General features: G+C 38.8%; 4 protein-coding genes and 1 long non-coding RNA gene across 8 annotated transcripts; 3 read left to right on the top strand and 2 right to left on the bottom strand.

Annotated features, from left to right (window-relative positions):
- The first annotated feature begins 388 nt into the window (after nucleotides 1–388).
- On the top strand, nucleotides 389–2,058 carry LOC135643080 (cationic peroxidase 1-like). Its single transcript, XM_065159637.1, has 4 exons — nucleotides 389–789; nucleotides 950–1,141; nucleotides 1,240–1,405; nucleotides 1,470–2,058. The coding sequence occupies exons 1-4, from the start codon at nucleotides 583–585 to the stop codon at nucleotides 1,853–1,855; spliced, it is 951 nt and encodes a 316-aa protein (XP_065015709.1). The 5' UTR covers nucleotides 389–582; the 3' UTR covers nucleotides 1,856–2,058.
- Nucleotides 1,946–5,152, bottom strand: LOC135643081 (uncharacterized). The gene is made up of 3 exons (XR_010498139.1): nucleotides 4,871–5,152; nucleotides 2,665–2,804; nucleotides 1,946–2,149 (listed from the first exon to the last, which is right to left on the bottom strand). It is a non-coding gene; the product is annotated as an uncharacterized LOC135643081 (long non-coding RNA).
- Nucleotides 5,153–7,761: 2,609 nt separating this feature from the next.
- LOC135643310 (peroxidase 4-like) lies at nucleotides 7,762–9,504 on the top strand. Its single transcript, XM_065160113.1, has 4 exons — nucleotides 7,762–8,145; nucleotides 8,240–8,431; nucleotides 8,513–8,678; nucleotides 8,967–9,504. Exons 1-4 carry the CDS (start codon nucleotides 7,777–7,779, stop codon nucleotides 9,356–9,358), a joined length of 1,119 nt encoding a protein of 372 aa, XP_065016185.1. The 5' UTR covers nucleotides 7,762–7,776; the 3' UTR covers nucleotides 9,359–9,504.
- A 1,138-nt stretch (nucleotides 9,505–10,642) lies between these two features.
- Nucleotides 10,643–11,840, bottom strand: LOC135643311 (LOB domain-containing protein 15-like). 2 transcript variants are annotated; one of them, XM_065160115.1, is made up of 3 exons: nucleotides 11,689–11,840; nucleotides 11,203–11,449; nucleotides 10,643–11,116 (listed from the first exon to the last, which is right to left on the bottom strand). In XM_065160115.1, the coding sequence occupies exons 1-3, from the start codon at nucleotides 11,700–11,702 to the stop codon at nucleotides 10,742–10,744; spliced, it is 636 nt and encodes a 211-aa protein (XP_065016187.1). In that variant the 5' UTR covers nucleotides 11,703–11,840; the 3' UTR covers nucleotides 10,643–10,741. The 2 variants fall into 2 exon arrangements, with proteins under 2 accessions (XP_065016187.1, XP_065016186.1); XM_065160114.1 differs by having other exon boundaries at nucleotides 11,596–11,732.
- Nucleotides 11,841–13,431: 1,591 nt separating this feature from the next.
- On the top strand, nucleotides 13,432–21,975 carry LOC103992524 (uncharacterized). Of its 3 annotated transcripts, none has more exons than XM_009412255.3 (13): nucleotides 13,432–13,665; nucleotides 16,100–16,197; nucleotides 16,522–17,443; nucleotides 17,726–17,820; nucleotides 17,909–18,028; nucleotides 18,244–18,331; nucleotides 18,666–18,757; nucleotides 18,842–18,946; nucleotides 20,095–20,204; nucleotides 20,885–20,972; nucleotides 21,051–21,086; nucleotides 21,278–21,448; nucleotides 21,566–21,975. In XM_009412255.3, exons 3-12 carry the CDS (start codon nucleotides 16,525–16,527, stop codon nucleotides 21,359–21,361), a joined length of 1,737 nt encoding a protein of 578 aa, XP_009410530.2. In that variant the 5' UTR covers nucleotides 13,432–13,665; nucleotides 16,100–16,197; nucleotides 16,522–16,524; the 3' UTR covers nucleotides 21,362–21,448; nucleotides 21,566–21,975. The 3 variants fall into 3 exon arrangements, with proteins under 3 accessions (XP_009410530.2, XP_009410529.2, XP_065016180.1); XM_009412254.3 differs by having other exon boundaries at nucleotides 21,554–21,975; XM_065160108.1 differs by lacking the exons at nucleotides 20,885–20,972; nucleotides 21,051–21,086; nucleotides 21,278–21,448; nucleotides 21,566–21,975 and adding an exon at nucleotides 20,721–20,857.
- The last annotated feature ends 1,948 nt before the right edge of the window (nucleotides 21,976–23,923 follow it).

The raw sequence follows: 23,923 nt of genomic DNA, 5'->3' as shown, positions 1-23,923 counted from the left end.
GGATGAACTGATTCATTACCAAAACTACATAAGTTAAAATGGATCTTAATCATTTTTTAAACTTAAATTATATATATTGTTTTATTAATTATTTATTATGAGTCAATATGTAACTAACTCTGATGTTAATTGAAACTTGATTGGAAGCAGACATCCTGAGGACTACAATACCCTTGAAGCATCGGAGTATGCGGGTTGGGAAGGAAGGTTAGGTCTATTTACAAAGTGCATGCATGCAGTCCAAAACATCCCCTCGTGTGTATGATGGCAGCACGACAATCCCTGTGTGCAAAAGCCACATGATAAGTATGTAGTGAATTCAGAAAATAAAAAGAAAAACTCGTTGCATATGATTCTCGAGGTTTTCTTTTTTTTTTTTCTTCTCTTGATTGGCCTTTATTGCTTGCGTTTGAGATTTTAGGAAGGGAGCAGACTGTTAGTTGAAGAGGTGTTGACCTCAAGAGAGCAAGAAGATCCAAAGGTTTAGGTTTGCTTGCTTCCGATTCGCCCATAAATAGCCGGGCTTGTGCACCATCTTGCCACACTCCCAAGTTTGAGCTCTTCCTTCCCCCATACATAACGATGGCCTCCCTCCGTCCCTCTCCTTGTGCCCTGCTATTCCTCTTCTTCATCGCCATGGCTTCTGCTCAGCTGTCCCCTACTTTCTACAACACCTCGTGCCCTGATGCTCTGAGCACCATTCAATCTGTCGTGGCCACCGCTGTTGCCAATGAGAGTCGCATGGGAGCCTCGTTGCTCCGCCTGCATTTCCACGACTGCTTCGTTAATGCAAGTCCCGCTTAAACCCGTGCTCGTATCTTTATGATTCACGTAACGAGTTATCTATTCTGCCCATCTGCATGCATCTGATTGCTTGTTGTTTAAAGCGAGGCACGAGTGGGAGTTAATATGCGAAGAAGCTAATGATGTCGATGACGACGACACGCAGGGTTGCGATGGATCGGTCCTGTTGGATGACACGGCCAACTTCACGGGAGAGAAGAATGCATTCCCCAACCTAAACTCCATAAGAGGTTTCGACGTGGTCGACAGCATCAAATCCCAGGTCGAGGCCATCTGCGAGCAAGTCGTCTCCTGTGCTGACATCCTTGCGGTGGCAGCTCGAGACTCCGTCGTCGCCGTAAGAATCCACCATCTTCTAACGCCATGCATGCATTGCCCTTTTTTTGAGTGTTCTTTCTCGTGAACCCAATCAAATCTGGATTGCAACTTTTGCAGCTCGGTGGACCTTCGTATACAGTTCAATTAGGAAGAAGAGACGCGACGACAGCGAGCCGCAGCGCGGCTAACAGTAATCTTCCGCCGCCGACAATAAGCCTCAGTGGTCTCCTGTCATCTTTCTCCAGTAAAGGCCTCAGTTTCACCGACATGGTTGCACTCTCAGGTAAACGGAGCGTCCGATGCTCGTAACATGTCTCTTCTTCCACCTTAACGTTGTTCTCCAACAGGGGCGCATACAATAGGGAGCGCAAAGTGCAGTTCATACCGCAACAGGATCTACAACGAGGCCAATATCAACGCCTCGTTCGCCAACTCCACGCAGGCCAACTGCCCGAGCTCCGGCGGCTACAACAATCTATCGCCTCTCGATGTCGTGACCCCCACAGTCTTCGACAACTCCTACTTCCAGAATCTGGTGAGCAAGAAGGGCCTGCTGCACTCGGACCAGCAGCTCTACAATGGAGGATCCACCGATTCCCTGGTCACCACCTATTCCGAAGACACGGACGCCTTCTTCAGCGACTTCGCTACCGCCATGGTGAACATGGGGAACATTAGTCCTCTCACCGGCACCGACGGCGAGATTAGGCTCAACTGCAGGAAGATCAACTGAGGACGCTGCAACAACACGTACAAGTCAATACGTTGTTGTTCCTCTATTGTGTCTCATGTCAGTCCTCAAAAACCATGCAACAAACAAATATCTTCAACCTACGAAATGATATTAGATGAAACTCCAAGTAAATTTTCTCTGGTTCTTTGCCATCGTATCTCATCAACAATCAAAAGGAGTAATGTGTTACTCTTTGAACTGAAGCTAATACAAAATGGCTCGGGATGAATCGGGAGGGTTGAAGCTGCGTTGACTTCTGTCACAAAATAGTCAGCGTCCAAGTCTGCATTAATTCTGCTCTCAGATAAACACGAACATATTAATTCTTTGTATTGTCAGGAAAAAACAAAAAGACAATCGACTAAAAGAATCGAAAATAAGATAAGCATGGAGTAAAACAGCAATAGAAAACATATCCAACACGAGATTCTGATTTGTGTTCATCAAAGTCAAAGCCGCCAAACTATTATGAAAAAAACCAGAAGGTGTTCTGGTTAGTGCAAAGGAATCCAACCAGCATATGTACTCTGGAAAGTAGTCAACCAACAACTTCATCTGATTTGTTAGAACACGAAATATTGCATTATTGCAACATGGGTTATAGGATGTTCCCCCGAAAAGGAATCAAAGATGCATCCAAGAGATGAAGTCATGAAGCACAAACACGACGAGAAGAAAAACAAACTATTCTCTACAAACAAATTTCACTCGTTATAATTATCATTTGAAACAACAAGCGAGGTCGCAAACTAGTTGTCTATCGATATTTCGCCGAACAGAAAGAAACAGAACATCAAGATCATTCGTACCAGAATACACACCATTGGAACTCTGGAACATCAGCTTGGCACAGATTGTAGCCTCTGTAGGTCTTATGAGTGAGATCAGAGTTTATGCTTTTACAGTCGAAGTCTATTATCTTCGTTCCGCTCCCAAAGTCACCAATCTCCTGTGACAAAAAAGTGCACATGTAAGAAATGTACTGTGACAGAGTTTGCTATTTCAGCTATATGTATTCATAAGCATATTAAAAAAAAGGTCCAAATGAATATAATTACAAGGACAGACAGATTTTGCTTTTTCTTTTTCCAGGAAGACAAATAAAATTCTAATGTCCTACTAGTAGAAAGACAAATCTGAACTTAAATATTAAAGCAAGATGGTGAGCTTTAGAAACCCGAATGGCAGTTCTTAGAACATCCTTCTTTAATTTATCTATGACAAAGGCACATAAGATCAAGTCAGATAAACTTAATTATCTGAATTCACTAAATAGAAAACCTTTAAAGGATATCTCTGAATAAGCTTAGTCAAAGATAGTTCTAATAATGACGACAAAAGATATAAAGATTTCGGAAACCACCATTGTCAATGTAAATTGTAACATGATAGCTTATTTTGCAGAGCACTGCTAACGGAACAAACCGTTGCAACAGTGTTCGATGCATGGGAAGCAACGAGGCACTGATCGGTTAGCTTCTTATAATGCACGATAGAACTAATTAAATCATGAATTACAAGTTCAATTTATTTCTCATTTATAATAGACTCTTTAACTCTGTCAACCAGGAGTTCGGAAACTAGAATGGCAGTTCTTAGAGCATCCTTCTTCGATTAATCTATGACAAAGACACATAAGATCATGTCAGATATGCTTAACTATCTGAATTCGCCAAATAGAAAACCTTCAAAGGACTTTTCTGAATAGGCTTAGTCAAAGATAGTTTTAATAGTGATCAGAAAAGATAAAGATTCAGAAAACCACCATTGTCAATGTAAACTGTAACATAATAGCTTATTTTACAGAGCACTGCTAATGGAACAAACCATTGCAACAGTGTTCAATGCATGAGAAGCAGCAAGCCGCTGGTCGGTTTGCTTCCTACAATGCATGATATGAATTACAAGGTCAATTTACTTCTCATTTATAAATGATTCTTTAACTCCTCTATTAACAGAGTCACCCAGGAGTTCAGAAACTCGAATGACGGTTCTTAGAGAATCAATGACAAAGGCACATAAGATCAAGCCAGATGTATATGTTGCATCATTTTACATGTTGCATTAAAAATCAGGTTTTTATCACTCTAAAATGATAAGGAAGAAAAAGAAAGTATCACTTATATGGACCATTAAATTCGGTAACCTCTTGTAATCATTGAATTCTGATAAACGCACAAAATTCAACTAAGTGGCAGGCAGTACTTAGCAAACCTTTTTGGGTTTTCATGTTTCAGATGATACAGATGATCAAATTTTCAGACAGCTTTCTTCATACTTCATGGCAATAGAAGTCATATTTTGTCAACGACAAACACTGAACCAAGTCAATGGGCCCAATTAAGTGCCAAGATAAAGGTCAAATCCCCGCGTATCAATCAAAAGAAGAGACTGTATGCCATCAAGAGGGTACACACTGGAGATGTTTTCCAATGGAAATCACATGAGAGAATTCATAATCATAATATCATTAACTTACTCTTACACCAACTATATTAATGTTTTTCTTATGAACCTAATCACCAACCATTCTAATAATGGGATACAATATTATTCCTAATTGCTTCTCAAAATCCTTTCTCATAATGACTTGCATCCATGTTATCCTTAATTCAACATGCTATTAAAACCTTTGATCACATTACCAAGGAAAGAAATATTACTTGGCATAAGATTAGAATCAGAATGAGCATCTGAATTCTTAACTTGAATAAAAACAAGATCTTGCGGTGTTCAACTTGCAGAACAAATACATGTTTAAGCACTTCAATCCAACATAAAATCACTATTAATTTTCTTGATTATCTTCGTTTGATTCGTTTTCAGCCGTCATTATTCACTGGACATAACAATAAAAGGACAATTCATTGATAACTCCTCTTCTTTCAGCTTACAATCTGAGATACACAAAGCAGTGACCAACAACCAATCAAACGAAACCTAACAAGGGATTCATCAAAACATGCAGAAATTAGTGAATTCAGTGAAGAAAGTTGGAGAAGACCAGCGATGTACCTGTTTGATCTCTGATCCAAGTGGATCTCCCTTGGTGTTCCTGGACGATTCGGAGAAGCTACGATTTCAAGCTTCCCACCTCCGCATTCACCCCTCCATTGTTCGAGCAGTGGAAGAGTCCACCAAATCGAGCAAAAACCAAGTAGAAAAGAAGCGTTTTTTGACCAAGAAGACGAATCTTGCGGTACGAAAGCGGCGGACATACGGGGAAGATAGACGTAAAAAGGCGTCACCGACGGGGAGCACCGGCGATGGAGGTGGAGGGGACCAAACAGGGAAGGAAGTCGCGGCGAGATTGACGAAAATAATAATCTTCGCAGGTGGGCCCCATAACCACTACCCTACGTGTTTCATCACGCGTGGCCCCCACGGACGCAAAGCAGGTTAACGGGGTGAGCAGGCCCTGATCGGGCCCAAGACAGGCATTCCGTGGTGAACGACGGTAGTCCTCGGACCCACAGATGACCCCACATCTTTTTCCAGTAAACGTCGAGGTGAGACATAACGGGGTCAACGAGTGCGACGCGGTCGAGGCAAACCCCTCATCCGATGTGACCTCAATTCGAATTCTTAAAAGTTTATTTAAGATTTTTTCATCAAAAATTTTGATCATATAAAAAGATCATTTTACCTCTACATCTTCGTGATCTTTCATTGTCACCACTACCTCTATGTCGAGTTTGTCTTATCAAATCTATCCTTATCGTTATGCTCTTAAACGAGCAACGACACTAATAATATATCTCATACGCATCGTTGCTAGACAAAGGGGTTACGAATATTATACCTTTATCATCAGGGCTAGCGAGAGTTGTCGAATGGGTTTGACATAGGTGAAGATAGATCCAATGGGGTGTTAGGGATAAAATAATTATTTAAAAAATAATTTATAATAATTTTTAAACTTGACGGGAAAGGAATTTATTAAATGCTTTTGCATTAAATTTGTATATTTGTTTTTATATATTATATCTCAAAATCCTTACTGATTCAAAGAGTCTCCTAATAAAAATAGATACAGAAAGCTAAATCCAAAACAATTTACATTCATCAAAATCGATTCAGTCCATGCCATGTAAAGGGACAAAAATAAATAAATAAATAAATAAATATATATATATATATAAAACTTGGGTGTATGAAATTGAACATTGGTCAACTGAAAACTTCATTTAATAAGGTTAGTTAAGCAGTGGACACATTAATTCTTCTCAATGAGAACAAAAATGTGGAAGCTATTATTGAAACCTTGTCAAGCATGGCAGCCCAAACCAAACAAGGATTGTGACATGAAAAGACTGTGGAAAAGGAAGTCTCGAGGAAAAGTTCTTTACTCTTTCTCGAAGCAAGGAAGGAAGGATTGTGTCACACAGCAAGAGATGTAAGTGAAGGCTGTGGAGAAGGATGTCTCGAGGAAAAGTCATTTACTTTTTATCTGAGTGGTGCCAAAACCCATCTCATAATAATTGATGAGCCAACAACCAATAGCAACATCTTGCTGTCATTCCTTCATGTTGACTCCCTAAGCAAGAGATTATTTTTTTTCTTCAGTAAGCTCTTCTTTTAGCAAACAGATTCAGATCTCAGGCAGTGAAACTTCCTGTGATGAAGCTTAAACATTGTTTGGTGAGTGTGTACTTGCCATTTCTTTCCCTCTAAGATAATGACATGCATTTGGAAGTAGTCATCATCCACTTGTTTGTTTAGAACAGTTCCAGAATCATGTAATCTAGCTATAGTGCTAGTGGACTTCTCTTCTCTTACCTGCTACCCCATGTAATCATAATGCTTTGCCTAATTCCAGTGTACCATTCAAATGGATGACTACTTGTTCCAAGCATACATGCTGTGGTGAATTCCTCTGACAACCTTTGTTGCAGTGTGAACGATGTTTCCAGTCAAAGATCCCCTTGCAGTCATCTCTACTGAAATGCAAATGGTTGAATAATTACATTGATCTTTGCCTATCAAAAAGCTCCTTAAAGTATATTAGGTTTTGACCCAAACATATCAAGGAAAAAAGTGCAATACATTGTTAATCAGACACAAATACTACTGTGAATGAGTCCTTAATCTCCAACAAGTTCAGTCAAACATTTTCTGGGACTCTGGGGAAATATCATGTAATCAATCTAGCTGTCTTCACCTTGGACATCTGATGTTGTCCCAGTTCCTCAAGGTCTCAAATCTTTTGTTCTATTGTGGAAAAGAAGTCTCAGAGATTAGGTACAAGGTCCCTGTAATTTGTAATTTCCAGAGAGTTTCATATTATATTGTTAGGACAGTATGAGATTATTAGCTCTCCAACATTCCTGCTAAGAAATTGTGGTTCCTAATATTTGTTTGGTACTTGGAATGATCAACAGCATCCTAATACTATGATCACTTCTCTTCAGTTTTCATGGAGCTAATTGAAACTTCATCTTTCTCAATCAGCTTTCGAAGGATGAGAGATAAATGTTAAGTGGTTGTCATCGCTTGTGCAGTCAATTCAATTGACTCAAAGTTCATGATTGGGTACAGCTTGCTTTAGAAGTTAATTAACATGGAGTTGCAGATAAGGACACAGTAAGGCTTGCTTGTATCAAAGGCTTGACACTTCTTTTAGTGGTGGAGAATCTATAAGCTTAAGACTCATATCAAATTGAACTTTGATTATCATTCATTACTCTAATTCAAAGTCTAGTAACTATAAATATATTATTTGGGAAGGGAGGTAATCGATCAGTGAGGCAAGATTCTTTATGAAGAAGAACAGATGAGCAGACCTTTTTTTGGTTCTCTTTTGACGAAGCCACTGTGTTACTACTTACCCACCATGGTGGGTGAATCTTTCAAAGGCCAATGCAGTGAGCATATTTTGCTGTGATCCTCATGTATACTTTTCCTATGTGCATGTCTAATTAATGCCCACGCCACCGACTCTTTCAACCCATGCAGATGAATCCATCGTAGCAGGTGAGCAGCTGCTGGATGAAGCTGCCACCATAGATCGTATAATCCAGTCCTCCACCACATATATATATGGTCATGGCCTTTGGCATGCTTACCTCAATCCAATGGCTTCTTCTTCCTCCATAGCCATGGCTATTCTTTCACTTGTCGTCCTCCTCCTCCTCGGGAGCTCATCTGCCCAACTCTCGACGAGTTATTACTCGTCGTCCTGCCCCGATCTCTTCAGCACAGTGAGCGGCGTCGTCCAGTCGGCCATCTCGAAGGAGAAGCGGATGGGCGCGTCCCTCCTTCGCCTCTTCTTCCACGACTGCTTCGTCAACGTAGCTCCTCTTCCCATGATCCTGCGTGTGTCACGCCTTCTGTCGTGGAACTCCGCGTCTGATATGTTACGTGAACGTGAACTCGTTTTTGTAGGGGTGTGATGGTTCGATACTACTGGATGACACCTCCGGCTTCACCGGGGAGAAGACTGCTAACCCTAACCAGAACTCGGTGAGAGGGTTCGACGTTGTAGACGACATAAAGACTGCGGTGGAGAAGGTGTGCCCCGGCGTGGTGTCGTGTGCCGACATCTTGGCCATCGCTGCGAGAGACTCGGTTGCTACAGTGAGTATCCGATCTCCTTCCTTTACGGTCCAACTTATCGGAGCTATAATCTGGTCACTGATCGCAGCGCTTGTTCTGCAGCTTGGAGGCCAGAGTTGGAACGTGAAGCTGGGAAGAAGGGACTCGACGACGGCAAGCTTGTCTGCAGCTAACAACAACATTCCCCCACCAAGTTCCTCACTCAGCAACCTCATCTCCAAGTTCTCGGATCAGGGTCTCTCGACCAAGGACTTGGTGGCTCTCTCTGGTACGCAACCTACAAGCACTCATAGTTAGTAGCCGGTTCTTATCAAGCTTAATACGAATCACGTTGACTGCATGCTCTAGAAGCACAAAGTCCAATGCTGGTAAATCAATTTTGGCAGCTATCTAGAATTCAGATCACTTCATTATCAGATTTCTTTTAGCTCTGTTTCTGCTTGGAAACCAAGCAATCACCTTGACTCAGTCTACGACATCCTCCCTGTATGAATCTTTCCTTACTAGAAGACTAAACTGCATGCTGCTGACATAAACCTGCTTCCCCTGCATGCAGGTGCACACACCATTGGCCAAGCAAGATGCATCTCCTTCAGGGCGCACATATACACCGACACCAACATCGACAGCGGCTTCGCTAACACGAGGCAGTCGAATTGCCCGAGCACAGCTGGTTCCGGGGACAATAACTTGGCACCATTAGACCTGCAGACTCCGACCACCTTCGACAACAACTACTACAAGAATCTCATCAGCACGAAGGGTCTCCTGCACTCGGATCAAGAGCTTTACAACGGCGGTTCGACCGACTCACAGGTGAAGGCCTACAGCAACAGCTCCGGCAGCTTATACTCCGACTTCGCAGCTGCCATGATCAAGATGGGAGACATCAGCCCCCTCACGGGCTCCAGCGGTGAGATTAGGAAGAACTGCAGGAAGATTAACTAAAGGTGAAAGCGCCATAGAGTATAATAAGGGTCAATGGTTTGTTTCCAGTCCTCAGATTTGATGTGCAAGTTTGTGAGCTTGTTTGAAGCATTCCAAGTTGTGAATCTGCTCTCATCTGAATGAAGAAATGATTTCGGTTCTTGAAATATTATCTCACTGAGAGGAACATATAAAGATATTCTTGAAGTCAAGTAAGAACATATATATATATATATATATATATATATATATATATATATATATATATATATTTATTTATTTATTTATATGAGAAATTTGGGTGCATGCGACGGATTCAAGCAAACATGATGGCGGACCAAATCCCATCACATCAGAAGAACCCATCTATTCAAAATAAATTAAGCTTATGACTGCTAGAAGAACATAAAGAAAGGACAGGAGATTGTGAAGTCACGCAGTTCCCAATTTATACTTTAAATGTGCTTCAAGTGTTGCCACCTTCCCCACCACCACTCAGAAGTCTGCACGCCAAGGAAACACTCCCCCCCGGCGCCTGGTTTTAGTAATACGAGTAGCTGGCAAATCATCGACCAAGCAGAGGAGTATTCGCCCCCCACACAGGTTGAGCCTTTACATGAAAGAGCTACCGCGCCTGCAATCTGGAGTCCAGACTAAGGACAATTACTGTTGTTGTGGGCATCAATCAAAAGTATCAGATACTCGCACTTGTCTCAGTGATAAGAGTGTCAAGCACCTACTTGAATGGTCGAGGATCATAGTTGGTAGCTGCAGCCAAAGGATTCCGACTCGATTAAAACCATAACTTGGAGATGAAACAGTTTCCATTTAACGTTTAAGATAAATGAGAACACTGTTTGTGAGTTCTGGGAAATCCCAAGAACATGAAAAGCAATTATAGCCACATGACCAAGTTCTCTGAAGTTGGTACTCTAGATCACATAGGGAGGATGAATCAAGCATACTATCTGTCTCCTCTGTGATTTGAGAGAGGAGATTAAAGGTACAGACAAACATGTGAGGAGGGCCTGACTCACTTGTTCAGTGAGGAAGATCCACATACACGTGCAAGGTCTCCACATGCTCTCTTGACTATCATCTCTAATCCCATTGACGGAAGGGGCAAGCAATTGTTTCTTGTCCTTAAAGCTTTTTGGATTCAGTGACTGCTCTTAGCAGAAAGGCACTGCTGCATTCAACGCATAGGAGTTCGTGAAAGCAATCTAAGAGAGCGACGGAAGAATGCCTGCTCGAAGCAGAGGCAATTGTCCAAGATTTTGTGTTCAGAATATAACTCCACCAATATGTAACTAATAAGATAAGAATTACTTATGATAATACAAGACATGAGGAATAATTCAAGATAGATCACCTAAGAATCCATCGTTACCACTCTCCATTGTTTCAACCGTAGTATAAGGTATTGTGGTTCATCGTAATGGCGCTTGAATCGAGAGAGGTGTATATGAAAGAGGAAGAGGAACCGAGGGCCGGAGGCGGCGATGTCACTGATCGCGGCGGTGGTGCAGCCATGGACACCGCCTCAGAGGGAGCAAGAAAAGCAGCATGAGATGTTGGGATGACACCAGCGCTAGCTTGCCTAAACTTATGCTTCAAGATCTCAGCTCTTACTGCTTGGAGCTCCAACTCCAAGGCCTGCACTTGCTGCTGTAACGCGGAGATCGCCCCCATGCATCCATAGATAGGATCTCTCAGCCTCAGATTCGCTTCGTAGACAAGGCTGTTTGCTGCATCAGCTCTCTGGGACTCAGGAACCTCCTAATGAACCACAACACACAAGCTCTCATCAATACCGTGAACGCGCATCAGCATGAATGGAAGTTCTTTAGGTCCGAGTCATAAACCAGTAGCATCTTGGAGATGTTGCTAGCACCGAAGACTTTATGCACCGAGGCAAACCTTTGGGGCTCGTGTGGTGAGAAATAAGGGGCGAACGGGCAATCTTGAGCGCACCGCCGGCGCAGGAGCTTGCACGCTGCGCATGGGGTGATGGTGTTTATTGTTCCCACCAGACTCAGCCGCCTGCCAGTTCGATCAGTGACGGCATCGGCCTCTCTCTTGATCTTCTTTCCAACCTCTTCGATCCTCTCCCTGAGGCGCAGAAAGAACGATAGCAAGAAACCATCAGGAAAGGAAAGAAAAAGAAAAGCGATTCCTTAGGACCTAAACGTGATATAGAAAGAGGATTGAAGATCCTAAGGATACGGTGCAACGTCAATTGAGGGCGAACACGCTACCATAGCAACACGAGACAAAGAACACATTGACTGACAGCAGAATCAGCAGTAATCTGGAAGACGAAAGCTTGTCCTCTTATTTGGCGTACTAACCTTGGTGTGGACATTCAGGCATGCTCCTTTGCACTGGTTATGGAGTTGAGGTGGGACGACGAGGGCTTTGATACAAAGAGAAAGGGATAGGTGAAAGAAGAAAGATGGAATATGAAGGAAGGAAAGAGTGCTTAAAAGGCAAGGCATTAAGGGAAAGTGGGCCTGAGCTGATATCACAGATAGATACTAAGAAGGAAAGATGCCAATCAGAATATGGTTAATGGAGATTTCTTTTCTTCTTTTCTTTTCCTTGTGGGGTTGCTGTCTGCTGATGTTTCTGCTGATGTACAAAGGAAGCTTGCACAAGACAAAGAGCTCCTTGGGACATGAGGAGAGACATCACAAGGAAATTACCTGCAGCTTGTAGATGTAAGCCATCACAGTTAATTTTTATACCAATGGATCATTGGCTGATTTGATCTAACATTCAAATGACATTTCTCTCTATTGTTTCTGGAGATTGGAACATTTAAGTGTAAGATAGAGCTTGTGAGTTTACATTCACATCTTTTACATTGAGTTGAAGAACTCACTATAAATGGCTAAGATAAACACAAAAGAGAGAGAGAGAGAGAGAGAGAGAGAGAGAGAGAGAGAGAGAGAGAGAGAGAGAGAGAGAGAGAGAGAGAGAGAGAGATTATAATTGAAGAATAGCATCAAAACTAACCCTATACAGATGAAAGTTGTAAACAAGTTAAATCAGATTAAACATGAAGCAACAATGATGAGCTTGATTAGAATGTCCCTATTCTGACAGACATTTGAGTTAGTACATTATTGCACAATTAATAAGTATCATATTAGAATCTATATATGAACATAATATATGATTTTAAAAATTAATTAAAAAATAATAATGAGCTTCGATCATAAGATTTTTTTTTGGACTCTGTTAATAAACAAATTCTCTCAATTTAGATTTTTTTTCTTTTCCATAAGAAAGAAACTTCTTAAAATACTCTAATTGATGTTTTTTAATGAATACTTCTTTTTGTTTAAGAAGTTTTTTGTTTTTTTATTCTCTTTCACAACCATATCAGCTATTAATCATCCCAAAGGTTGGTGCACATATTTTTACTTGGATAATCCAAAATTTGAAACACCAAGCAACTAAAATGATTTCAAATAAAAAAAAAAAAATCAAATTATTAGTGCATATAATAAAAAATGAGAAACACACACACACACACACACACACACACACACACATATATATATATATATATATATATATATATATATATTTACATGCATATAAATATACATACATACATACAGATCCATACATACAAACATACATATATATATATATAGTGTGTATTAGTGTATATATTAGTGATAATATTAGTGTGTGTGTATATACACACACTAGAAAAAGTTCCTGATTAACCATAAACAGTGAAATTTATTATTAAAAGTTTTAATGGCAACAAATGATTTGTCATTAAAATATCATCACTGAATCCTTCAAATTTATAAATTAATCATGATTTTATCACTAATATTATCATGAATATTTTAGGTTTTATGATGATAAATAATATTTTGATTGGTTGATATTATTATTATTATTATCACAAAGACAAATCATCACTTATGTTTATTATGTAATATTTAAGTTTATAAGGTTAAATATACATTGAATTTAAAGTTATGTACGATCTGGACCGTAGGATCATTTGTGATGTCGATCCTAACATCGCTTCGTCCTATGGTTAATATTAGACAGACCAAAAAACCCCTAAACCCTCAGCGGAATTCTCGAGCATTCGGCTCCAACGTCCCCCGCAGGGTCGCCGCCGCTCCGCTAGAACGCTGCTCCAGCTTCGGCGCTTGGTTGCCACCGCTACTACAACCACTCTCTCGTTGCCGCCAAACCGTCGCTCCATCGCCGTTGCTACCCCGCCCCATCATTGCCGATCTTCTTTGCCATTTCTTCGTGCCTCAGCCACTCCTCGTCTCTGACCTTCGACAAAGGTCAGATCTCGTGCCCTCCAATCTTGTAGATTTATTCTTTCTTCGAGCGATCGTAGTTCCTTTCGTTTCTGTAACATGAGTTAGGACGCATTCACTGTAATTGCATCTCTATTAGTCTTTCTATGCGTGATCATGTCAAACATCAACCATCTCATGTTTTGGTTGATTAAAGAATGGACACATTGTAGATGATGTGTCTCACTAAAGCATAAGGAAGGATATTCTTTAATTTGCTAAGGCATAAATATGAACCTACTCTAAACTTGTAGTCGGATGATTTTTGTGGATCAGTTAGAGCTCTTATAAATATTCTTATAATTTAATGTTCTCTCTATTTCTTGTTATTGTAACACCATGTACAGCGAGGAGTTAGTGAGCAACCAGTTTAATCAATAGATTTTTTTGACGCATTTGCTTATATTCACAAGTGATGGTTCCCTTAAGAAGAGCGGCATTCTGTTAAGTCAAATCCCTTCCTGCTATTTTTCTAAAAACTATCATTAGTCTTAAGTTGATTCATTCCATTAAGTTTGACTTGTAGTTTTATTTATTTATTTATGATATTGACTGTTGAGTAGTTGATTCTTGCAAATATAGGTGATGTACTGCTATCGAAAATCTTTAAATTTATAATTCCTCCATATTTTTTTTCTTGTTCATTGCTTTTGTTTGTTTTGCATCAAGCCATTAAACACTAGTTCAGTTCCTTGATTGAATTATTGCTATAAAATGCCACATTGTTTTACCTTTCATATATAGAAAAGGTGAGAATTATAAAACAGCACCTTCCAGAATATATAGTTACAAAAAGACAATTTCTTTTAACAAAAAAAAAAAAAACTATGAGGTTTCATCAAGTTTCAATATCAAGCATTATCCAGTGAGAAAGAAAAAAAAAGAGTTTAGTGTCCCAGTGAGAAAGAAAGAAGAGTTCAGCGGCTTACTACAGAGAACTTTTACTTTAGTTACATGCTAACCCTATATATACTAATCTCCTCTTGGAATGTTGTGATATCAATATCATATGAGACAAATAAAAAACTTTTTTCTAATTTCATTTTGCTTTTGATTATTCTGAATGTATTGAATCATCTATGATATAACTTATGATTGTACATATCTTCTAAGATCATGTTAATGTATAATAGCATGATATCTGAGTAGAATGTTATTATGGTAATTTACTTGTGCTCATGAACATGGTATTTCAGTAGATTGTACATATCATTTAGGTGATACTGAATTTTTTAATGCTAATTTACCAGTGCTTGTGAACATGAATTCGTGTGATTATTAGATTTGTGTTTGGATTGTATTAATTGGTAAGACAACATCTGTTGTTACAGTTCAAAACATTAAACATTCCTTAGGCTGAAATCAGTTCATCACATTGGCTATGACTTTTTCTTCTTGTTGTTGTAGAAACAATTTCTTGAGTAGATGACTATAAGAAATTGATTTTAAATGCGTAGCCACTGCTGGATAAATGACGGAAAACAAAATGGTGCAAAATAGGGATCATTACAAAAATAAGGATAATTTTGAAACATTATTAGTTGTAGTTTAAATTAGAGAACTTCTATTAGAATTTAATTTTCACAAGTAGTTAGAAAGAATTGGCCTTGTGAATCCCTGATTCTGATTTTCTATTCAGGAAAGTATTGATCTTCAAATAACACTTTATTGTTGGTAGTGTCGTTGCGTATAACATTTTGATTATATTGACTTTGAGAAGCCTAATGAAAATGCATCTAAATTTGTTTAAGGATGGCAATGAACCATTATATCCTAGTTGCACACAATTTTTGAAACTTTCATATCTTTTAAAACATTTTCATATAAAGTGCATGAGTCATATGACAGATAAAGGTTTTACCATGATATTAGAATTGTTATGTGATGCCTTTGCTGCAGGAAATATGCTACCTAAAACATACTATGATGCAAAAATAAGATCATTTGTGATTTAGGTTATGACTATGAATTAATAGATGCTTGTAAAAATGATTGCATGTTATATTGGAAGAACAATGAGAAAATTGAACAATGTAGGGTATGTGGTGCATTAAGATGGAAAATAGGTAAGAAAAGATGAAAAGTCTAAAAAGATCCCACTTTAAGTACTATGAATATTTCCCGATTACATCAAGGCTTCAATGACTTTTTATGTCTACAAAAACAGCTTCAGAAACTGCTATATTAAGAATTAGAAATCGATCATTACCAACCAAAATTAATTTGGTGATAGTGAAAGATATTTATATTTCAGATCATGGCATATCAAATCATCATTTAGATCCCGAAAAGAGAATCACGATGAATCTTGATAACTGCTGGTATTTTCATTGTTATATTGATCGTTATAATAGATTATAACATATTACAAAATCCATTATTATTCTATGTATTAATTGTTCTTGGCCGCTTCTTGTAGCACTCCTGAAGCCCATCAAGATGGACGAGAAATAAAAACGTTGGTGAACCAAGGTGCCAAGCCAGTCCTCAATCAAGAAGGAGAGAGCTCTACTCGAGGTGAAGCCTCTCTTTTGTAATTCTTGAATACTACTTGATTCTTGGAACCTGATAGTGTTTTTTGCCTTGTTTCGTTCAACTCCCATCATTCAATCAGTTCTTCGGCTTTCCTTCCTTCCCTAGCAATCAATCTTTTCATCACCACATTTCATTTATGCGGACAAAGATGCCATTTTGGATTGGTACCTTAAACATTTTGAGAGTCATTATTTGAATTAGGGCTTACTTTCTATTTTTTTAATAATGAAATTAACCAACAGTTGGTTCAATTATAGTTTAAAGGAATTAGTTGATTTCTTTATTTTAAATTCCTTTTTCTCTTAGACAATGCCTGTCAGAGTTCGTTTGAAGACAAGTGTCCACAGAAAACGGAAGGTTTCAACTGAACGTGGGAAGGAAGCTGGTATTGCTAATTCCAGCAAGAGAAGGAATCAAATGAACCGGGAAAACACAAAAGCTGATGGCATCAAATGCAATAGCAAACCCTATAGAAGGACAAAGATCAGGGAAGTAAGCTCTCCATCTCTGAGTGGAGGCAAACAGCGGCAATTATATAGGGAAGGAAAGTTTGAATCAGATGATGTTAAGGGAAGTTTTGGATCTGAGCCTTGTGACAGGAAAAGGAAGAATGCTGATGCGACTAGGAAGACTCGTGTGTGGGAGAATTCTTCAATTGCTATGAAAAGGAAATTGAGTGAAGCTGCAGTGTTTAGAAGAAGAGGTAGTCATGTGAAGCGCGAAATTATTGATGAAGATGATTCTTATGCAGACGAAGGAAGTAATGATAGAGCTTCTGTTCTCAGTGGTCGGAGTGTCAAGAACAATACAAGTCGTGGTAAGAAAGGTGATATTGAAGGTGGAGGTGCCAGTGATAATGCATCTCGTGTAAAGCTTAGATCAAAACTAATTAACAGTCTGGAAACTTCTGCTGATAATCTTAGATTGAAAGGGAAGGAGATCCCCAGAGTTATGTCTGCTGATAGGCATGTTGTTGGTTCTGGAGATGACGTGTCAGAAAAACATGCTTGGAAGAAAGACAAAGCAGATCCAATTGCAGAACAAAAACATCGAAGGTATCAGACTAGAGTGCTGGACAAATATGGAAAGAAGACTCGGATTAATCGGAAGGCTTTGGCTGATGGTACTGAAGAAATAGGTCGTCCGCTGAAAAAGAAAAAGCGAGTTATCAAGATTGATCCATATGACATTTCAAACAAGCGATTAGATGACAGTGTTTCTAACAATGGTCAGTATCTCTTGATTTTACTTTTAACAATATCTCCATGATAGGTTCCAAAAATGGTTTTTTTTACATCTTGCCTTTCTCCCATGAGAATCACCATAAGTAGTATAGCAGTCATTCTAGTAGAGTCATTCTTGTTGATTGTTCCAATCTGGCTGTTGTCGTATGACCACTTCACCAAATCATAGAAAATCTGTCTGACAAGATTAATGCCTCTCAAGACAAATTTGTATTCTTAAGTGTTCATTGTTATTGTTTTCACCACATTTTGTGTATGACATACAGAGAATGTAAGTGAGGAAAAGGCTGAAATGTCAAAGAATGCTCAGTTTCGTGCGATACAGCCGAGCCCAGCAATCCTTTCATTTGTCGAAGATAATGTAATAATTAAGAAACATAATCTTCTTGTATATTTGTTTTTTGTTGTTGTGTTCTGTACTCCAGTTAAATGCTTTGTCTTTCTATCAGCTATTGGGTCGCAGGCGATTGATTGAATTGCAGAATGCTGGATACAATGTCAAGCTTTCTGCTCCTTTAGATAATGTTCCGTTCTCAACAAGCACTGAAAGAGAACGGATTGAAGAAAATGTATGAGTTTGATTGTTCGACACAATTATTATTTCATTTCTCTTTATTCAATAGAACACTGGTTACGAATAAATAGCTTGCTGTTTTCACCAAAGTTAATTTATTGTTATTTGTCGCTCCAGAGCTCAATATAAACACTAATAATAACACTATTAAAGGTCATATGTTCTCGACTAACTTAGACCTCCTAATGGTGTGTGTCCTTCTTATAACAGGTATTTAGGAATAAGTTGGAGTTTTTTGCTGCTGCAAAAGTTTCAACGTCCATTCCACCCCCCATGATTCCAGAGATAGCATTTGCAGGTATTTAGAAATTAATTTTTTAGGCAAGCTTAGTTGGTTCTTATGTCCAATGATGCTTTAGTCTTGCAATCTCTTGCATGTTCAATTTATTCCTTGTGCTTTAACTATTACATGTGTATGTTTATTTAGCTAATTTAGAATAATGTTTGCGTTACATGTTGGATCTTATGTCAAAGATGTGGCTTTGTTACTTGTTTGTCATCTTATAAACTAACGTAAAACTGGGAATAAAAGCTTGTTTAGTTACTCATCTAGGTCATTCTATACTGTTTTCCTTCATATTTGGTTGAAAAGTTTGGTATCGGCTGCTTAACAAGCAAGGTTGGTCGTTTAGGTAGATCAAATGTTGGAAAATCATCGCTGCTAAATGCTCTTACCAGACAATGGGGAGTCGTAAGGACATCAGATAAGCCGGGGCTTACTCAGGTAATGTTTTTAACAGTTAGTCCAAATGGACTTAATGTATCTTTAATGGAAAAATATTGCTAATTATTTATTATCCTTCCACAGACTATTAACTTTTTTAGGCTTGCCTCGAAGCTCTGTTTAGTTGACTTGCCTGGATATGGCTTTGCTTATGCAAAAGAAGAAGTGAAAGATGCATGGGAGGAACTTGTGAGTATACATTTGAAAACATACTTTTTAATTCTTATCAATCGGAAATAATCGATTAGTTTCTAGTTTTATCAGGATGCTTTTGTGATGCATTAATTACACTTTTCAGATCATTATATTTATGTTTTCACAAATTCCCTTTATGTAAGATCTTTTATTTTATATTTTGATGTGCATGGTTTTTCCAAAGGGCTCAGCCAAATGCATGGCCATCGTGAATTAGTTGCATCTAAAGGATCATTTTTTTCGTTGTGATTTCCTATATACTTCATGTAGTTGTTCCATGTATTAAACATAGAATTCTGATAGCCTTAACCAAATAGCCTTTCCTGACTATTTCGAGTCACTGTTAATAATTTGTGAGGATGGCCTAGGAATAGACATATGAGATTCTATCTTTTTAATCATATAGCAGATTTTATAGAGAGGATTGTTCCTCATGTGAACTCTTGGGGACTCATTCAAGGAAAGGTCTAGCTGACTACAGAGGGCTAGAAACCAGATGATGTCTAGAGCCTCAAGAATTGTGTTCTAGTCCTACTTTGATGAGTTATACAGCTGGTCACTTTCGGCAGGCTCTGGAGGTGAATTCTGTCTTCAAGGTGTTTTGTCAAAAAAGGAACAGGAGTCCAGCAATCCTGCTCTAAAAAATCGTAGTAGTGAAGGACAAGGGATTGGATTGGGTTTGTGGAGACTGTACTATACCAAAACAGGGTTGATAGTTGTGGTGACCGTACTATACCAAAACAGGGTCGATAGCTGTTGTCGGTCTGTGAGTTCTGTTGCTTGGATGGACTCTATGGACATGGTACAGGCAAGTCCATTTGGACTGTGTATACGGTCTCTGATTGTGGTTTATATGGATGGTGTAGGCCTGGGAATCAAGGTACAGAGTAAAACTAGTACAACCCTGTTTAGGAAAGGATTGTGTGATTTGAGCATATACATATTCTAATGTATCTTATTAATTGCCAGGTTAGTTTAGAATCTTAGTTAGGTTGGATGTTACAAGCATCAGTGGTCGAAACAGGCCATGAAAACAATTCAAACAGTCCTTATTTTGGATGTGTTTATACTGAATAAAATCTCTGGTTATTTCAATGCTTACATACTGTGGAATTGATCTGGAAAATTATTTAACATTGCAGGTGAAGGAGTATGTTTCAACTAGAGTTGGACTGCAACAAGTCTGCCTCCTTATTGACACCAAATGGGGTATGAAACCAAGGGATCATGAGCTCATTGATTTAATGGAAAGGTGTGATGAGTTTTCTCATCTTAATTCATCGTTTTTAATTGTACATAAGTGCATAAAATTTTCTCATCTTAATTTGTGGTTATTGTAGATCATTTATTTTTCCAGATTAGCATTTTGATGGATCAATAGAAGTAATGAGATACAAACTCTTGCACTGTCCACAACCTTCCATCCACCTAAAATTAGATACAAACTCTAGACAATATCATTTGGTATCCATATGACACAGCCCAGGAATCTAGACAAGGGTCTTATAAGTCTATTTTAGGGTCATTGAGTCATAGATTCTTTAGATTTGATTTTAATTAATTTGAAGTCATGATATATGTTTATCTTAGCTTATTTCCAAGTTTAGTCGGGTTTTTAGGGATTTTTGTATAATTTTTTATTATTTCTGGTTAGTATAATGGACTTAATGCAATGCAAAACCTAACCTGGTGGACTTTTTTAAAACAAAGATCAGAAATTAAAATTTATGCAAACTGATCTAAATTATACTTGAATATATACATCCAGGATTTGGGAATTATACGAGGCTAAACAGATTTGAATCTGGACCTTCAAGTGTTGGTGCTATCAGCCCATTCTGACTTGGTTCCTTGGGATTAATTGCATTCCTGGCATTATACCAATTTGTGGTGATTTGATTAATTATATAATAATGAAGTGTACTTTTTCAGATCCCAAACGCCTTATCAGATAGTATTAACAAAGACTGATGTAGTGTTCCCAATAGATGTTGCTCGTCACGCAATGCAAATTCAAGAGGTAAGTCTATAAAATTTTTTGACATTTTGTTAAATGAATATAAAGGAAGCTGTAATGTTCTCTCTTTCTATATTGCAGAATTTCAAGACAAACAAGTCTGTCATAAACCCTGTGGTGAGATTTCATGCCCTTGTCTGATTTATCTTTAAATTGAAAATATTTTAGTGCCAGTCTGTGGTGTTCTCAGGTAGCATGCATCATACTTGTTGCCAACTACTAGAGGATAACATAGGACTTTTGCAAGTGTGAATCATATAGAAATGCAGCCTACAGGTCGACAACTAATACTGTTTCAATGATTGCAGATGATGGTGAGCTCCAAGTCAGGTGCTGGCATCCGCAACTTGAGGACTGTGCTTGCAAAGTTAGCTCGTTATGTTAAGCCATAAGATATCTATCGCCTCAATGATCTCACCAGCATTTCCTTCTTGATTTGATGAACCATATGCTTTCACAGTTAACATCCTGATGATCAGGTAATTGAAGCATTGTCCTAACTCTAAATAGAGAAATATCTAAAGTAGTGGGTTTCTTATTTTCTCTTGGAATTTAACTCTAATTATAATGTTGTCTGATCCTAGCTGGTGTTCCAGGCATTTAGCCTGTTCTCATTTACAGGCCAGCCTGGGCAGGTCATTGCAACTTGCCATGCAAACCAAACTGCTGCTGTTCTTGTCAGATCATTGTTGGTGCATGCTTATTATTACCTCCTTGTAGGATCGGAGAGTGGCTCAATTCCTTTGGTGCCAGACTACAACCAAAGAATTCTGATGGCTAGGAATCATTGATAAAATGATTATCAATGTAATAAAATGGTCAATGATCATTAGCCCTCCCTAGGAATCATTAAAGATAGTACTTTGACTGTTTGAGAATCATGATTTGTTGTTGATCAAGCCTTTTATATCAAGAAAGAAAACAAGAAGCTTGGTGTTATAACAATATGTTGGGTAATTTTGTGGAAAGTCTTTTATTTTGAGAAATTTTGTGGAAAGTCTTTTAAGGGATTTTTTTTTTGGAAAATTGTCCGAATATGTTTCTTTACGCCATTGTTAGTTGCACGCCAGCCAATCCCATTGACCTTTTTGAGCCGTTGTGATCACATGTCCTGTCGGAATTCTTCTCGGTTCTAATCACCTATAGAAAGAAAAAGTCGTCTTCTCCTTCAGACGAGCAACCTTTGCGTGTCGAATCGAAGACACGGTCGTACTCGATCCAAGGGAGGAGATCTCTTCGAACGGATGACCGCGTCTACGGTCTGATTTGGTCCAAACCAGGACTCGATCCTAACCCCACCAAATCCAACCACTCCCCTTGTACTACTACCACTACAGTGGGCCCCGGTTCGAGGAGAAATTATTGCGGCTTTGGACCAAACATAATACTATATATATTTATTATTATACCCACCCACCTTCTCAGATTTTATCTTGTAGCTCTGGTCGGAGGCGGCTTCCAAGTTCTTGTTTTGTTCCTCAACCAGCCTTAATCCTCTCCATATTCAGGTTTTCAATACTAGTTGTTCCCTAGCGAAGAGGAAGAGGAGATTGAGGGAGGGATATGTGTCCCCTGAGAGTGCTGTTGATCTTTCTGTCGGCCACTTTGGCTGGTTTCTTTGTGCTCAGAAACCTCAAGGCCCAGCCGGAGCTCGTCGAGGCGCGCCAGGAAGAAGAAGACTCTTCTGAAGAGCAAGTCTCCCTTTCCACCAAGGTAACGGAAATAGCTAGGAAAAGTTGAATCTTGCAAGCTGTTCTCTGATCTGTGCTGATAATGGTGTTTTTTCTGGGATGAGATCAGGTTCGATCAACGATCGGTGATGGGTTCTGGACCTGCGTCGACATGGCGAGTGGGAGGTACTTGTGGAGGATCCTGATGGCCCCTTCTTCCGCCACCAAAGAGTAAACATGCTGAATTGCTGATGTATGCGAAGGAGCTTCTTATTGCCCATCTTGTTTTCCTGTCTTTGTTAGAAAAGGGGAGGATTAATAATTGTTGATACTTCATGCATGGAGATCCTGCATGCAGAAAGCAGCAACATTGCAAGACTGATCTGATAAGGAAATTTGGAAAGCTACAAGCTTTAGTGCATGTTTATACGCCTAATTTGTTTCTTGTATCTTAACAGCCTGAATGAATGATAGATTCTTGACTTTTTTCATATCTAAAGACTCCTCCTGAGAGATTAGGTGTTGCTAGTTTGTTGATTAGGGTAAAGAAAAAAGAAAAAGCTAAGGTTGCATAATTGGTGTTCTGATATGTTGAGATTCGAGTATTTGGCTAAAGATGCCTGACCTTTTGTTATTTCAGATAGATTGAACACATCTGAATAGGTGTGGAATGATTGGTTCTGATGGTCTTACATTTTGTTGTCCTGGTAAGATTAGATTACAGTAGATCATCAGAAGGGAATTCCAGTCCTGTTTGATTTTGTTTTTGGTTTGTAATTCTCAGAAGCATCTTACATGTTTCAAGAGCCCTAGAAGAAGCAGAAACCATGCCGACTTAGGGCTTTTGAAACCGTAAATGAAAGAAGAACATGATTCTGGCTTTGGTGGTGGCCCTTGCCTAGACAATGTTTATCTTTTATGCTTCTTGATAACACAATGAAGAGTATGTTTGCATCTTGCTTTTAGAGAACAAATTGATTGCAAGAATCCCTTCTGTTGTTGTTCTCCATTGCGACTACATGTATCCTTCCTGTTGGAATTAAACTTGTCAAGGTATCATAAAGATATTCATTATATCAAACAAGAGGTGATAAACATTCAAGGCCTATAGAAGGATAAACCAAATTGACTATTAGTTCTTGAACAAGTCTCTTGGAAAAGAGTAATTTATATTAAATGTAATGAATGTAATGTATTTATGGGGACTAGTGTTGGGTCATGAAACATGAGTTTTTGAAGTTGTAGAGAATATTTTCTAGTCCTACTCTTCCTTTGTATGATTAA

Source organism: Musa acuminata, chromosome BXJ3-7 (genome assembly GCF_036884655.1).
Source record: "Musa acuminata AAA Group cultivar baxijiao chromosome BXJ3-7, Cavendish_Baxijiao_AAA, whole genome shotgun sequence".
In the NCBI taxonomy this organism is placed as follows: domain Eukaryota; kingdom Viridiplantae; phylum Streptophyta; class Magnoliopsida; order Zingiberales; family Musaceae; genus Musa; species Musa acuminata.
Note: the sequence above shows the minus strand (reverse complement) of the source record. Positions and strands in the feature narration are given on the sequence as shown.